This window comes from Bicyclus anynana, chromosome 18 (genome assembly GCF_947172395.1).
Source record: "Bicyclus anynana chromosome 18, ilBicAnyn1.1, whole genome shotgun sequence".
NCBI classification, from domain to species: domain Eukaryota; kingdom Metazoa; phylum Arthropoda; class Insecta; order Lepidoptera; family Nymphalidae; genus Bicyclus; species Bicyclus anynana.
This window is the reverse complement of record NC_069100.1, coordinates 7,484,387-7,502,491: the sequence shown is the minus strand read 5'-3', so window position 1 is coordinate 7,502,491 and position 18,105 is coordinate 7,484,387. Positions and strand designations below refer to the sequence as shown.

At 37.0% G+C, this 18,105-nt stretch overlaps 2 protein-coding genes across 2 annotated transcripts in view; both read right to left on the bottom strand.

Annotated features, from left to right (window-relative positions):
- Positions 1-23: 23 nt before the first annotated feature.
- LOC112056081 (proton-coupled amino acid transporter-like protein pathetic) lies at positions 24-12,704 on the bottom strand. The gene is made up of 9 exons (XM_024096425.2): positions 12,693-12,704; positions 11,558-11,697; positions 10,652-10,796; positions 5,222-5,352; positions 4,429-4,664; positions 3,372-3,572; positions 2,146-2,251; positions 1,327-1,543; positions 24-780 (listed from the first exon to the last, which is right to left on the bottom strand). The coding sequence occupies exons 1-9, from the start codon at positions 12,702-12,704 to the stop codon at positions 583-585; spliced, it is 1,386 nt and encodes a 461-aa protein (XP_023952193.2). The 3' UTR covers positions 24-582.
- A 1,251-nt stretch (positions 12,705-13,955) lies between these two features.
- LOC112056080 (lachesin) overlaps positions 13,956-18,105 on the bottom strand; it is a 166,920-nt gene continuing 162,770 nt past the window's right edge. The window contains exons 13-14 of the mRNA XM_052886931.1: positions 17,273-17,305; positions 13,956-16,688 (exon numbers count right to left, since the gene is read on the bottom strand). Of these exons, the coding sequence (XP_052742891.1) occupies positions 16,606-16,688; positions 17,273-17,305 (116 nt within the window). The 3' untranslated portion in view covers positions 13,956-16,605. The remainder of the gene's footprint in view (positions 16,689-17,272; positions 17,306-18,105) is intronic.

Here is an 18,105-nt window from a genome sequence, read left to right as displayed (position 1 = left end):
AATACGTACCTAAACATAAAACACCGGTAGATATATAAATAAGAGTTATCAACAAAATTTTTAGCACGGGAAAATTCCTACACTTCACTGTTCTCTACACACCATATCAATGGTTTAGTTCATGCCATATTCAATCCTCCAAACATAGTGCTTAGACAAAAAATATCTTAAAAGTAGTTCCGAAACAAGTTAATATAAGAAAGAATTATTATACAGATGTTAAGGAAAATAATTATAGTTCAGGTATAATTAACTTTATTTTGTTATTCCCCACGAAAAAACGAGGAATCCAAGAGACAACGTCACTTAAATTCGACGATTCGATTCAATCCTCCCCAATTATTTGCTTTTTCAAAGCTATGAAAGGTTAAGTCGAAAGGGACGAAGTGTCCCTTCAGACTAAACCTTTTATAGCTTTGAAAAGAGCAAACAGAATTGAAAATTGCAGAAATCTCCGATTTTACACGCACGTTGAGGATTTTCAGTCGGATCTAGGTGACATAGACGCTTGGATTCTTTACTTTTTGCAGAAAATAAAAAAAAATATCTATTCATAATGTGTTAGTTAAGCTGTCATGATTCTTAAAACACTTCCTTTATAAGTTCCTTAGCATTAATATAAGTGCCGACGACGCATAAAATTGCACCAAATATGCAGATGATGATACATTTCCAGAGCCTCCATTTGCACAGACCGAGCCCGGGGTCCTCCCAGTCCAGGCATAGCTCTATGAACGCTGGGAACATGAACCCCATGCTTGACAGGCAAAAGGAACCAATCTGTAAAAGGTTATCATTGTTACCTACGAACTTACTTTGTCACTATCGACAACCCGCGTAAGTCCAGTTCCCGTGGATTAAGAAACAAATATTGTCAAGATCTAGCTTTCTATTGTTGAAATAATTACAAGTTTAAACTGAAACACTGAAAGCGCAACATCAAACAAACAATTCACTTTGGGTTGCTCTTTAAGCTGGTGTACCCCAAGGAAGTATCTATATCCCAACGTTGCTTTTTATCTATAAGAAGTAATTGAATAAAATAAAACTATATCTCCTCACTCCTCCGCCTCTATGCATATATGATTTAAGGCTGCAAAGTAGCAGTAGCTAATAAAAATAGCTCTAGCAATTACTCTAAAAATTTTATGAAAGTAAAGACATAATTCCGTGAAATTAACGAGTGAGTTTGGTTATTAAACCGGGCTACCGACCTTCATTAGAACTGGCGGATGCTACACACGAACAATTGAACTAAACAGTTCGACTGTTGAAAACTGTAGGTGTGTAGCTCGCATAATGCAGCTAAGTAATTAAGTAACTAGCCAATCCAATAAACTTGGTGACAGCGGGAAAGATGACTGCGATGACTGTGATGATAAACACGATCAACGCCCGCCAAACCCTCTGCCAAATCCAATAGCCGGACTCCTCGTACCGCCGCTTTATGTAGTACCACACCAGGTCGAACGGTATCCAGAAGTTCAGGGCGAAGGTTACGTACACCATCACCGCCATTAGAACCTTTAGAGCTATTGGGAAGCTGGAAATTAATAACAGTATATGTGAGTACCTATTTTAACCGAGTGTCTTGATTACTTGGGTCATAAAATATCCCTCGATGTGTGGCATAAGTTACAATCATGACTTAAAGAGTTGCAAAAGTGGCAATGAGCGGGACAAATAGTTCGAAGAGCACTGGAAAGTATAGTGTTGGATGACCCTTACTAGCTGGAACGACTTCATGTAGGTCACAGGGAGCTGCAGATGCTAGCTGCTGAAAATCGTGATGTTTAGAAAGTTTGTGTGTAAATGTGTATGTTTGTACACTTACATACAAACTTAACGCTACGGCTACTGAAGCGGTTTGTTTAAAATTTGGAATAGACATAGATTTTACTCTGGAATAATACATAGGCTACTATTCATCCCGCAAAAATCCATGGTTACCACAGGATTTGTGTAAAACTGAATTCCACGCGGATGAAGTCGCGGGCGTCTGCTAGTTAGGCTATGGTTCTCTACCAACCATCAGATAACTGCAACAATAACCTGTTTGGGCCGTCAATTATTACAATAAAAACTCTTTATTGTATTGAATGTGACGGAGATATAATATTTCGTAATGCCATCAAGTTAACTCACGGCTCCAGAGGGAAGTTCAGTGTGACGGGAGACTTGGACCTCTCACCGAAGCCCCAGTAGCCGAAGAAGCCGACAGTCATAACTATGCCAACCACTACTGCCATACCTGGAAGGATCATGACATTGATAAAATTTTATTGTACGAGTAACATTGGATGACGCCGCGCGGTTTCACCCGCGTGGTTCCCGTTACCTTAGGAATACGGGGATAATATATAGCCTTCCCCGATAAATCGGCTATCTAACACTGAAATAATTTTTCAAATCGACCAGTAGTTCCTGAGATTAGCGCGTCAACCAGATAAACAAACAAACTCTTCAGTTTTATGATATTGGTATAGATTATTTGTCGGATCTATGGTGATACAGATTTGACTATCAGATTTGTTAGACACAGATTTGACTATCAGATTTGTTAGACATTCAAATTAGTACCAAGTAATCTGATGATCTATGTAATTTGATCTATGTTAGCACAAATTTGTCAGGGTTTATTGAATTAATACAACAACAAACAATACAAATCTGTGTCACCAAACTTTGTCTGTTTTACATAATATCGTGAACTTGCACAAATTAAAAATGTTCTTATTCTCAGACCCTTATGTCCAGATTTCCGGAGAGTATACCAATGATTTACAGAAACAGTTACTTCTCGACCACGTTAACTAGACACGGAGTAGGTTTATTACGTCACGAGGGTTTCTGATAGGAATCATCATCATCATTCATCCATATTCGGCTCACTGCTGAGCTCACGTCTCCTCTCAGACTCTCCTCCTGCATACCAGAGAATTTTCTGAATTCTTTATTATTATTTTTTTATTCTTGACAAGTTAACCCTTGAATACAATCTCACCTGATGGTAAGTGATTATGCAGTCTAAGATGGAAGCGGGCTAACTTGAAAGAGGAGGATAATGAAAATCCACACTCCTTTCAGTTTCAACACGACATCGTACCGGAACGCTAAATCGCTTGGCGGTACGTCTTTGCCGGTAGTATTCTCTGCGTGTGTGAAGTCTGCCAATGCGTATTGGGCCATTAAAGATAGAACAGTAACGGAATGTTTTCTATTAATGATTTTAATGATTAACATTTTCTTATCGTTTACGTCACGCGGATTTTTATAGGGTTGTAAAAAACAACCCTATAAAAATCCGCGTGACGTATTGAACCCAGGTGCCTAGTTGACTTGGTCGAGTAGTATAATAATAATCAACCAACCTCCACATAAGACGAGCGCTATCTTCCTTGGATCTTCCATCGAGTTCTCAATAGCCAAAGTGACCCCCACCCCCTCCATACTAAACACACACACTCCCATGAACTCAAAAAGACCGGGTATAGTTTTGAACACGGGGAAATCAAAAGGGCTTATTTTTTGATGCTTCACTGCGTAGTATATAGTAGAAGACGCCACGAGCACTGAAAATCAAAGTAACGTGTTTTTTTTTAATCTGTTCTAATATTTTTTTTAAATAAACGTTTTGCGGCCCTACCACAACCTCTTAAATCCGTGGCGATTCCATAATGTTTCGACATTTAGTACCTTGAAGGTTTTTGTACAGAGTCCTATAGCGTATTAGCGTATACTAATTCGTACCACTTACTGAGATACTTGTGACATTACTTACGCCCTTAAATAAGATGTATGTATGAGATGTATTATGAAGATGTAGATCATTATGGTTTTGCAAAAGGTGGTGGTAAGCCCCTGTTTTACACCCATACCACTAAACAAAGAACTAAAAACGTTCTTTGAATTTTTAGTAAATTTAAAATAAGTATAGCAAATTCTACGCCGAACACATTGACTATACAAAATATATATTTCATCGACAAACAATTACGGCATAAATGTTTAACGGATCAAGATATTTGAAAGACAAATGTTTTTGATGTCAAATCTTAGAAACCCTGAACCAGAATTTTAAATGCCAATATGCAGGTATATTTACAGAGGAATAACATTAAAGGGGTATTGCAATCCCTAGGAATGTGCCCAGTAGTGGAATTATACCTAATAGTATACGCAATGATATGTCCAGACCCATCTCCTAAACTAAAAAGTCACGCACATCAACTCTGCCAGTTTGCTCAAGTACGTAAACGCCGACACGCACACAGATGCACAAATGAAGACATGCAGGCATTAATTTCCTAAATCTGATAGATAGGTACTCGACGCTATTTTAATGTGCTTCAGTTGTTGGATAACGAGATACCGTCTATCCGTCTACGTACTGCCTGATGGACAACGGAAAAACATAAATAAACTTACATATAATAACATCAGCGGCCAACGAGAAGGGCGCAAGATACTTCAGCGTGGTGATCATGCACAGAAGCACGCAAGGCACCAGAAGCATGGCGACTAGCTGCCTCAGCGAGGGGTTGCCTTCGTTCGATATCTCATCCGTGCCCTCGATCAGTTGCTTGATGGTGCGAGCGATCATGATCTGGTACACACAACACGAGCCGAACAGGTCGACGCATATAGTGAAATCGACGGCATACCTTAAGGAAAATACAATGGAATCAGTCAGAAATGTCAGCTTTGACATTTTTTTAAAATACAGTTAATTTTTGGTGCCAAAGTCATGTAATGAGGGCCATTGTAGCACGAGTGATTTTTGTGACAGCATGGGTTCTACAATGGTTAGTTACATGCAGTGGCATACAGTACTTTATCTACAACCATGATAAAAGAATTAACGCCCATCCTAGGTTTAGTCTCGGCGTGGTCTCCTTATTAATTATTTCTAAAATGAGCCGGCTTTTAAAAGTTAAATCTGTGTGTTACATAGAGCCAGGCCCTTGCACTTATTTATTCATAAAAAAATTCAAAAATTCTCAAGGTATTTTAGATTTAGTGAATTGCTGGGTGGTTAGGGTAGGCCAGGACCGGTGATAAGCATTTCATAGGCATTTAATAGCGTCACACCAGGTTTCCGGGGTAAGCAAAAAAGGGATACTGTTGACCCACAGAAATCATTGACCACTCTGGAAACAAGGGAGTTGAGTCAGCTATAGATTTGAAAAAGCGAAAATAACATGTATTAAAATTGGTATACCTGAAACATTTACTGTATTTCTTCAAGGACGCAAAGGGTCCGGTCTCCAGGGAAGCCTCTGCTAAGTCGGGATATGACATCGCCGGGACCTGGACCCTACCGTAAATCTTCTGCGCCGAACGCGCCAATATCTGGTACAAGTATTCAGTTTTAGGTGTATAGAAAGATGAGTGGAGTTTTATAGTATTACGACAAGGTTTCTGGTTCTCCTGATTATGTAGTACTACCAAGAGCATTATTGATGTATTTCTTGTGATGTCGGCTTCTGTATGCTCGCGGCGTTCGAGCCGTCCACATATCTTGATGTGTAATTCTTTAGGGGTTAAGTACTTGGGATAGGCGGGGAGAGTGACTTGTGTGGAAATGGGGAGTGTTGGACTGTCAAAGGATCTTTTAACCCTACACACATCGTTCATAAATGCGTGACTTCACTTAAGGTTATTCTCTGTCATTCTAGGCTCTTGTTTTGATTATAGTTTGATTTGTTAATTAAGTTGTCCTGATATCATCATCATCATCATCATATCAGCCGATGGACGTCCACTGCAGGACATAGGCCTTTTGTAGGGACTTCCAAACATCACGATACTGAGCCACCTGCATCCAGCGAATCCCTGCGACTCGCTTGATGTCGTCAGTCCACCTGGTGGGGGGTCGGCCAACACTGCGCTTACTAGTGCGGGGTCGCCATTCCAGCACTTTGGGACCCCAACGTCCATCGGCTCTTGTGAACTATGTGCCCCGCCCATTGCCACTTCAGCTTCGCAACTCGTTGAGCTATGTCGGTGACTTTGGTTCTTCTGCGGATCTCCTCATTTCTGATTCGATCACGCAGAGATACTCCTAACATAGCTCGTTCCATCGCCCGCTGTGTGACTCTGAGCCTTCTTATGAGGCCCATAGTTAGCTACCAAGTCTCGGAACCATAGGTCATCACTGGCAACACGCACTGTTCGAAGACTTTTGTCTTCAGGCACTGAGGAATTTCGGACGAAAAGATGTCGCGAAGTTTCCCGAATGCAGCCCAGCCGAGTTGGATTCGACGGTTCACCTCTTTCTCGAAATTGGACCTACCTAACTGGATCATATGTCCTAGGTATATGTATTCGTCTACAATTTCGAGTGCAGCGTTCTCAACTATAACTGGGTGGAGCGATACATGAGCATTACACATTATTTTTGTTTTGCCCATGTTCATTTTCAGGCCCACCTGTTGAGAAACGCTGCTGAGGTCATTGAGCATGGTACTAAGGTCATCCAGAGTCTGTGCCATGATGACTACATCGTCCGCGAACCGCAGTTGAGTGATGTACTCGCCATTGATGTTGATGCCAAGTCCGCCCCAGTCCAGAAGCTTAAAGACGTCTTCCAATGCGGCGGTAAATAGCTTCGGAGAGATCACATCTCCCTGACGCACTCCTCGCTGCAACTGGATTGGCCTCGTAGTCTGATCCTGAATACGGACTGACATAGTGGCGTTTTCGTATAAGCACTTCAACGCTTGGATATACCTGTAATCAATTCGGCATCTCTGCAATGACCTTAGCACAGCCCAGGTTTCCACCGAATCGAAGGCTTTCTCATAGTCCACAAACGCTAAGCAAAGTGGCTGGTTATACTCGTGAGTCTTCTGTATAACCTGCCGCAGCGTATGGATGTGGTCTATGGTACTAAAGCCTTTTCGGAAACCGGCTTGTTCGGGAGGCTGGAAGTCGTCAAACCTATTAGCGAGACGATTCGTAATGACTCTCGAGAACAATTTGTAAACGTGGCTTAGCAACGAGATGGGTCTGTAATTCTTCAGCAAGGTGTTGTCACCTTTTTTGAAGAACAGAACCACCACGCTCCTATGCCACGCCTCAGGCGTCGTGCCCTCGTGAATGACGGAATTGAACAATCGCTGAAGGACTTTAAGTATCGGTTTTCCACCCGCTTTCAGGAGTTCTGCTGTGATTCCGTCCTCACCTGGCGCCTTATTGTTCTTCAGGTGTTTGAGAGCCACACTAATCTCGTATAGGCTGACGTCCGGGATATCTTCGGTATAGTGTCGGGTCAACTTGGCTCTGGGGTCTTTAGCCAAGTTGTCAACAGGCTGCTGAGTAGTCGTGTATAGCTGTCCATAGAACTTCTCGACCTCACTTAATAACTCGGGCTTGGAAGAAATCAGATTACCGTGCTCGGTCTTCAAACGCGTCAGCTGCCTCTGTCCAATAGACAGATCTCTGGTGAAAACTTTCGAGCCGCGATTGTTTTCAATCGCATTTTTAATACGCTCGGTATTGAAGTTTCGCAAGTCGCTGGTTTGCGACTTAGAGATCTGTCTACTGATTTGTCGGTATTTTGACGCATCTGCTGAAGACTGTAATCTCATTTCTTGCCTCTCTTCCATGAGTTTAAGTGTATGGTCTGAGAACTTTTTGGTTCTTTTCGTACGGTGGGTCTTATAGGTGTCCTGATAAATACTGTGAAAATATTGTGATACATATTAAATTATAACCTTTGTTCGACATTGGTTTTCTTATGTTTAAATCCACTTTTGAAGCTTCTGCTCAAAATATTTATGTAGTTTTTAAACGTCCTGAATAGACAATATTATGGTATTATTTGTTTAAGTAACTTTCTTTGTTTACTATGCGAATAAATTAAATTAAGGCAATAGGCCGCCTTTGTTTGCGCCGTTTTCGACGCGCTAATGACATATCTAGCAGTATATCTTTGGCTTTAAAACAATGATGCAACTAAAAGGAAATATTAAATCATAATAATGTCACGCATTGAAAAAACCATAATACCAATAGACCAGGATCTCGAGAATATGGACTTACGAGTCTGTGGTAGCCAGACCTCATTTTAAGAAGACTGAAAGTTTTTTAGTCTGTGCTCCTGTAATGTTTTATAACACTTTTTGTAGCTGATTGTACGCAATTGATTTTGTATTTTGCCAGATTCAAACCCACACCCTCCGGAATCGGAGGCAGAGGTCATATCCACTAGACTATCACGGCTCTCTTCTCTGTATCTTCCCTTCTATCATTCGTCAATTTAACATCTACTCCTTTTACACACTTTTAGTAGAGTTTTCCTAATATAAGAGCACCTTCGCCCATCTGTTTACTGGATGAAAAGACTTTCATATCAAATTAAAGTATGAAGTCACGGCCAGCGGATAGTTAAGCGCGCGGCCGGAGGCTACACATATTATGTACAGCTGAAGTCACGAAGGCCGGGGTACGCTAAGTCACGGTCGGGGGTCTGTAATGCGATACCACTGCGACACGGACGCCGTCAAAAGTTAACGATCTGGACCCTCGAAACCTTCCCAAGTCACCACAGCCCAAATTAGCTATCGTACATGATAGGAACATTCTTGGAAAAGTTTCAGTTTTCGCAAAATGAGGTACATACTTATTCGTAAGTCTGACACTCGCAGGCACTCGTACTATAAAGTTGTTTTTTATAGTACGAGTGGTACTGGTATATACATACCACTGGTATATACCTTAAAGCGTACTCATTGGTGATAATGACCGAGACCTTTATTAGTTTTTATAGTGCACAAGTGTGAGCGCAAACACTGGAACACTATTTCCATATTCTGATAATGATTTTTACATTTTATAGACAAAATAACAACCAGCCCTGTAAAACAATAACTATAATCTCAGCTGATTTTTGAAGATAAATAAAGAGCCTCCTACTGGAGGTCTCATAAAGAGGCGATGGGGTGAGCTATGCTTGGAGTTTCTCTACGTGATCGCATCAGAATTATATTATATCGGATATTATAGATATCAGAGCAGGAGGAAAGCAGAAGGAGAGCAGGAGAACCGACATAGCAAAGCGAGTCGCGAAGCTGAAGTGGAAATGGGTAGGCCATATAGTTCGAAGAGGCGATGGACGATAGGACCCTGCACCGGAAAACGCTGTGTTAGTCCCCGCTAGTTGTTATTTACATTATATGTACAGGCGAGCGCTTGACTGCAACCATGCTTGATAGTAGGAAATGAGACAGCATAATTATGGTGGAATGCGCTTGCCTAGAAGATGCCTATCACTCTTATCTTGAATATACCCATGTAAGATGCCTATCACTCTTATCTTGAATATACCCATGTTGCAGGTGATAGGGAAAACGGAAGTTGGAAGGGCATTGTATAACTTCGCAGTGCGCCAGGAACGAGGAACCGAAACGCTTCGTACGAGTCCAAGGGACATCAACTACTTATGGATGTACTCTGCGATGCCTGGCAGTTCTATGGTTAAAATTTGGTAAAGGAACATGTGCCTCAGGTATAAATACACATATACTAATGTTATAAAGCTGAAGCGTTTGTTTGTTTGAATGCGCTAATCTCAGGAACTACTGGTTCGGTTTGAAAAATTCTTTCAGTTTTAGATAGCCCATTTATCGCTCTTGACAGAGAGGTCGTGGTCTTTAGGACGTATTGGAGGCAGATGTAAAACGCCTCACGAGCATTCGCCACTTCTCCCTGTGTGTACATCAATGTTAGATAGCCCATTTATCGAGAAAGGCTATAGGCTATATTCTTCTTTGTCGCTGCGCTCTTGACAGAGCGGTCGTGGTCTTTAGGACGTATTGGAGGCAGATGTAATACGCCTCACGAGCATTCGCCACTTCTCCCTGTGTGTACATCAATGTTAGATAGCCCATTTACCGAGAAAGGCTATACTCTTCTTTGTTGCTGCGTTCTTGACAGAGCGGTCGTGGTTTTTAGGACGTATTGGAGGTAGATGTAATACGCCTCACGAGCATTCGCCAGTTCTGCCTGTGTGTAGTGAGTCGTGTACATTCATGCAAGGGACCGCCTACAGCAGATTTATCTATCAGATCTGGTCGGTCCATCGCATGGGTGGCCTTCCGCGTGACCTAGTTCCCTCCACCTTCCCTTGCAAGGCGTCCGATACAGTCATTCCCTCGCCGGGAGACATGTCCAAAAAACTAAAAGAATGCGACTGTGTACTAATGCCCTTCCGGCGTCTGTGTTTCGTGACACGTATAATTTGTGCACCTTCAAGGCAAGAGTGAATAGACATCTTCTAGGCGAGCGCGCTTCATCTTAGACCTCATCATTGCTTTCCATCAGGCATGATTGTGGTCAAACGTAGGCCTATAAAAAAAAATGTGTTTTATGTCGAGTTCTTGGAGTATAGAGACGTTTTTTTTTCTAATAATTTAAAGCACGCCAACAATACACATATTAAACATTAAAAAACAATACAATATGCCACAAAAAATCTAATATGTATATTAATGCTGGGCGCACATAACATTATATATAATATCGACGTTAGTGCGGCACTCAGTCCAGGAGCTAGGCTTTATACTATCCCTGTATTCTTACGGGAACGAGAACCACGCGCTTGTACCGCACTGCGTCAGCTAGTGTTTAAATAAATAGGTGTACGTACATACATACAGTAGCTGACACAACACCCTAGCACCACTGTCAGCACCACGGACGTCCACAGGCCGCATTGCTTGTACGACTCGTGGATAGCCACGACACCTCCGCCCAGGCAACTCTTGACCAAGTGTCCGATTGATTCCAACACACTGAAAAATAATCACTAAATAGCTTTAGGGATAACAAAATTTTATACTATCTATACTAATATTATAAATGCGAAAATAAGTCTGTCTGTCTGTCTGTCTATTACCTTTTCACGCTTAAACGGCAAATCAAAATGAATTTTGGTAATAAATGGGACCTTGGAGCAGAACATAGGCTACTTTTTATCCCTAAAATAAGAAGAGAATGTGGGTGAAATAGTTGGTGAATGTTTGTATGGAAAGTCGATAGAGATAGCGATAGAGATGGCAACAGCGACAGCGACATTGTCATGTAGAATTATCAAAATCGGACCACTCAGTAAAAAGTTATGCATACATAGTCAAAGTCAAAGTCGAAATTCATTTCTTTCAAATAGGCTTAATTTACAAGCTCTTTTGAAACGTCAGGTAAAACTTAAGATAATGGCGATAATAATAATTCGAAAACTTAAAATTAAAGTTACGAGGGTTCCAAACGCGGATTGGTCCGAGAAGAGCCCACAACAAACTTAGCCAGGTTTATCCTTTTTTAGTTTATCACCATTTAACAATAGGTATATAAGTAGCCTGTCATGTAACACATTTCATTTCCAAGCAATTTTGTCGTTTACGTAATCATTGTCACTATAATACGAAATAATATACGAATAAAAACTTTGAACATAAAAAAATATATATATGCGTCGTATAACGAATTACTAGATAACCTTCTCTTCGTTCTTTGTCGGTTGAGAAATGTCTAATCTTGACATAAATTGGCTTACGTAGTCTTCTTCCCCGGTGGCCGGGCTGCAATGAAGTCGTAGTTTTTGGCTGCGTCCCCTGTCGCCTTGATTTCATACTTGTGGTGACCACGATGCCTCACTCGTTGACCGACTTGGTTGCTTTCGTCAACTTGTTCGACCTTTAAAGTTTAAAAACCCAACTACGTAAAAAAACGGTTTACTGACTGATACTTGAACGTGACAACGTTATAAGAAAATACTGATGGAATGATTGCATTTTTCAAAAGAAAATTTTCGTTTTTCTACTAGTAAAATACTGTTTAATAATCTTCATAGACCAGAATATATTTTATTTCTTGTAAAAAAGTTGGCAACCCTAGAGCGAGGGAACGACGCATGACGTCAACTTTTTTCGAGTGTGCAGCCGGCTCCATCGAATTATAAGACGTTGTCACGTCAAAAGTGGTCTAAAAAGGACGAAATAAGAAAATATTTCAGATAGAAGTCGAGAAAGGCACTAAAATAATCATGGTAGAGCCGTGGTCGCACTTATTATCTCTACTGTAAGATTAATGGTGGTGTTCCTTGCTGTGTACTGCGTTATACAGTAGGACTAGTAGTTATTTCATTCATTAAAATCGGTTCAGTAGTTTAGACGCTAACGTGGAACATACATACATACATGTACATATGTAACATTTAAACATACACGTTTAGTGACATTCGTGGCTAGTAATATATAAACACGACTTATAGGATCTTCTCAATCCTAGATCTCAAGTTCCGTGCTCTGCTCGGAGGGTTTCTCTCTGCCATCGTCATCAACCCATATTCGGCTCACCGCTGAGCTCGAGTCGCCTCTCAGAATGAGAGGGATTAGGCCGATAGTCCACCACGCTGGCCCAATGCGGATTGGCAGACTTCACACACGCAGAGAATGAAGATCTCTGGTATGCAGGTTTCCTCACGATGTTTTCCTTCACCGATTGAGACACGTGATAATTAATTTCTTAAAATGCACACAACTGAAAAGTTGGAGGTGCATGCCCCGGACCGGATTCGAACCCACACCCTCCGGAATCGGAGGCAGAGGTCATATCCACTGGGCTATCACTGCTCTCTCTCTCTGCCATACGACAGCGAATCCATGGAATGCTAAACTGTTGATACTTACTGTTTCGACCATTTTATGATTCCATTATCACAACTTTAAAGAGTAAATTCTAGTAAAAGATATATCGTCAATATAAATCTAGATGTATACTGGAAACAAATGTATCTATTTACTTCTTAGAATTTTGAAATGTGACGTGAAAGAATATTTGACACTATGAAAGTGTAACGAATTTTAAAAAGTAACTGTTATAGGAACTCAAAGAATTTTTACATGAGTCAAACAAAATTTTAATGATTAATCAGACTTGCTTAAAATTAGATCAAGATAGTACAAGATCCGGCATAAAAAATACGTAGCCTCATCTGTTATTTATTAATGGTAACAAATGATAGGTTGCATAATTAAATTACCCTTATTGAATGATTTGCTTTTAATTAGATTTATTTAATCTACTAGCGGACGCCTGCGTCTCCGTCCGCGTGGAATTCAGTTTTTCACAAATCCTGCGGGAGCCATGATTTTTCCGGAATGAACATTAACCTATGTATTAATCCAGAGTAAAATCTATTTCCATTCCAAATTTCTGTCGAATCGCTTCAGTAGCAGCGGCGTTAAAGAGTAACAAACATCCATACAAACTTTCGCGTTTTTAATATTAGTAGGATTTCCACTTAGGTTATTTTTTAAAGAATATACCCACCAGAATTGATATCGTAAAGGTTGTTTCACAAAAGCGCGATTGTGGGGTTGCCAGGTATAAACAGGTGAGTAAATATTATATTTTTTATACCTTAATTTTTTTAATCTGTTGTAAAAGTTAATCTAGTTAATCTAGTTCATGGATTTCTAGATTTTGTGTGTAAATTTAATGTGGTAAAGATGCGTTAGGAAACACGGATTTTGGAGTTTGATCCTCTATTGCTACTTCTATATGGATATTGGAATAAAACAAAATAATATATCGTGTATAATTATTTACAAACATTAATCGTTTATTTAAGACCAAAAATATCACCTTCCGTTTTTATGTGAAGGCACAAACATCTAGTTGTACAACAGTGTGATTGTAATAGTAATAAATTACAGATATTACAGAATTACAGTACTTACATATCATATGTATGACAATATAATGCTGTATTAACTGAATAAATTACAGATTAATTTAACAATTACAATTTTTACGGAACACATTTTTAAAAATAACAAAGATGCTAGGTATGTAATGTTCTTGTACATTACCATTACACAATTTAAATATAAAATTTAATTTAAATAAGTATGTATGTAAGATGTATTTAAGTTCTTTTATTTTAAAAAAAAATCAATTTGGTAATTATTTATAAGAAATGTGGTTCCGTACTTATTGTAATAGCATTAATGTACATAAATTATTTTTTTATTAATTTGGAATTCGTAATTGCCACGAAGCATTAATTGCAAATTATAGAATTTACACAAAACGCTTTACACGTAAATACGCCATTGAAATATTTTTAATAACACTATCAATAACATTTTATTTCCTATTATAAAATAATCATAGGCTAACAATTAATTTCAGGGGGGAAAAATATAAAATATGAAATTATGTGAATTTAGACTGAGTTCGAAATACAATACACATACGTTTGTATAATATATACATAGATATTATTGGTTTAAGAATGTATATTACTAAAGTATATTATGATACTTACATAAAACACAGAACAAAACTGCACTTTTTTACTATTAGCCTATGTTATTGTTATTTTGTAGTACATTTTTTCTACATAGTTGATTGTACTTTTCATGTCATTTTAGTCATCTACAATGACATATTCATGTTAAAATCTACGTTTTAAAAGCAATGCATTACTGGGTATTCTTAAAAAAATGGTCTCTTATATGCCTTTACATTATACGACATTTTCTAACGCAGTCATTTAAATCAGTGTTCCGCAAAATTTACGTATTTTTGTACAAAAACAAAATAAATAAAATAAAGTTAGTTTTATATTTATTTATTATTCAAATCAAATTTAATATTAAATTTGATATAAAAGGATTATTTAACAGAGCCATCGAGTATAAGGTAGCTTCACTTATTTGATTAATTTGAGACAACGTCCTTTTTTCATGGCCACTAACTATTCACTGGGCACAGTATAGCGTGGAAGACTGATTTCAATGATTTAGAAACGTGGGTCGCAACAATTTCGTTGCAACGCGTTTGTCGCGTTTACACTATGCGTGAAAATATCGTACTGTGTAAAGACTCTAGAATTTAAAAGCGATTTTAATATTAAAGACTAGCTGGTAATATTTAGGCGTGGAACTTTCAAAAAAATTACAATTGCATGATTTTATATGTGAAATTTTATTTTGATTGTACTTCAATTATTTGATTAAAAACACAAACATAAAACTATTTGTGCGAATTTTAGCAACATTGATGCATTATTCGAAAATTTAATATAAGTATACCTATTTTCTAAATTAGCTAACAAAAAAATGTAAAAAAATATGAATTATTTTGTAAGACTTATTACTTTTAAAATTTTAATTATTATTTTAGCGTTGTAAAGAATAATTTTTGAAAGTACAACGCCTTTTTTCTCTATTAAATACATTACTGGAAGATTAGGATTATTAAAAAAAGGTAAGCACCTTTTGGAACTATTGTATTAATATAGGCACATTTTTATTAAAACTATGTATTTTAACTGGTATTAGTTAATTAATTATTATTCAATTATTTTATTTCTACTGTTGTTTATTTAACAATAATAATTCTGCCATGATTTGTTTTTATTTGCGTCAGCGTCCGTAATCTACCACATTGTTTTTTTTTAATTTTCCATAGCATTAATTAATTAATATTCAAAATAAACTTCGATAACACTTAATGTGATTAATTAAACTTAATTACACTTTGGTAATAATTACCTACATTTTTAATACAAATTATTTAAAATTAATGTGAGAAAGCTTACATAAAATAAAAGGAAATACATATTTATATTAATAAATGATTTTGAATTAGGTAATCATTTATTAATTTAATGGATTATTCATTTATTTCACGTAGTTCATTAAAATATAATTGTATAATATTTACAATAAAATAATAATAGTTTAATAAAAAATTATATTATAATAATTACATAAAATGGTTAGTGTTATTTCTAATGTTAGGTTTATGGTTACCATTTGTTATACTGAATAAATCGAAAGATGACGGAAAAATTTTAAGTAACTTGGCATTAACAAGTCCTTCGTTAAATCGAATAGTTAATAAAAAAATATTCTTGTTGTTGTATTTTTGCACAAAATATCACAAATACATAAACAAACACTCTGAGCCTCTATAGAACGTAAAAAGTAAGTAAAACGGAATTCAAGTATACCTAATCAATATAATGTATTTCCTCTTGATTTTTCAACAGTAAAAGCAGACATCTAACTGCAATAATTTCCAAAAAAATATTTTTTTACGAATATTTTTAATAGGTACATCGATAAGCGGTGTTTTAACATTGACGAAATAAAAATAAAAAAAACACACCAAATATTCTAAGAGCTGGTGAACATTTTATTTATAGCATTCATTAATGGTTTGATAAAAAAATATATAAGAGTTGATACATTTTCACTTAATTCAAGTTTAAGACTACTTATCAGCAGCCTTTTTTTAGAATAATTTAAAAACAATATCAAATGTATCATGACAATTAAAAAAAAACAGTTTAGTGTGTTTTTATTCGTAAAGTAGTTTTGACTTTTACTTACATATCTTCAATAGTGCAAGTCAAAAATGCATAATTCGTACAATAAGCAACAATAACAAAAAAGAACCTGGATAGATATTATTTTTGCACAAACACTATGAAAAATTCGTCCACCAGCTCCAGGTGTAGAATGTAGATACTTGTCTTATACCAAATACTTGATACTAAAAATAAATAATTAAGCTATGCCCGCCATTTTACATTCGCACGAGGAGGTACATCAGTGCCGTCGCCAGGAAATACTGCGCCGGTGTGTGTGTGTGAGCACTGCCTCGGTATACTGAAAAAAAAAAATTAAATACTTAAGTCCTTTAGTTCTTCTCATTTGAAACATTTGGAACTATATTTAGACATAGTTCTTATTTTGTTGTTTACGACTTGTAACAAATTTAAAATTTTGTAAAAAAAATTGACGGATTTAAGTGTAATTTTGTTTTTTTTTTAGTAAAATAAATTTGAGTGCAATGCATAAAATTGAATCTGTAAATGCAGGTTATTCACGTCACTTTATAACTAAAGGACTAAAGAATGTTACATTCACTGAAGACATTATGAAACAGATGGTAAAAGATATGTCAGCTACGAATATATGATAAGCTAGCCGACGTCGACGCCTCGGGCTTTCACCCGTGTAGTTTCTGTTCTCGTGAGAAAATGAGGATAAAATATAGCCTATGATACTCACAAATAATGTGGCTTTCTAGTGATAAAATAAATTTCACGATCGATTCACTAGATTCAGAGATTACACCCTAAAATACCACAAACTTTACCTCTTGATAATATTAGCATAGTTATATTCTCAAAAATGGTGTTTTTTTAATGCAATTAAGTTGTTGTAAAATAAAAATAAAATTAATTTACCTGAAGCATGCTGGATGGGCTGTGGACGCGCTTCTAAAAAATAAAAGAACAAAAAAACGCAAAATTAAAACCAAATAAAAAGAAACAAAAATATTTAAATTACTTAACATAAAAAATTCAAATAAAGAAACAAAATAAAAGTGTTACATAATTCTATTAATTAATACATAATTTATGATTCCTTATTCCGTAGAAATTTTTAAATTAATAGTAATTTGAATGTATTAATCATAATTATTTAATGTATTAATTAAATAATTGATTTCAGAATGAATCGGCAACGCTTCACTGATATGTCTTTGCAATGATTTGCAACGATATTTTCGATATCGTTGCTTTAGCTCAAATAGTAGATTGTTATACAAGGGGCTAAAAAGACTCGTTATATACGAGGTATTTTTAGGGCCTGAGACGTAAGTCGAGGGCCGCCTAAATAGAAACCGAGTATATATTGGGTTTAGCCCCGCGTGTTACACTCTGCTTTTCACTACGATTGCGAGAAAATAAAATAGTTTAGTTCAATATTCAATGATTTATTTAATTGAAAATTAAATGTACAAAGTCTACAATTTTGGATATTATGGGAGATGCTTTTACCCGGTAACATAATTTCCGACTACTGTGAAGATGAATAACGAATATATGACTTAAACGTGGGAGATAATAGTTTAAAAAACTCCTTTCGTAAGTGAATCCATTTGTTGTTGTTCTCTTCACTTATTAAATTTTTCGTAGGTAAGTATTTAAGTAAATGCGTCTGGACTTTGATGGTAACAGAAAAATGAATTGAAAATTTCATCCATCTCCAAATTAGGATCACTATTCTCAGTAGA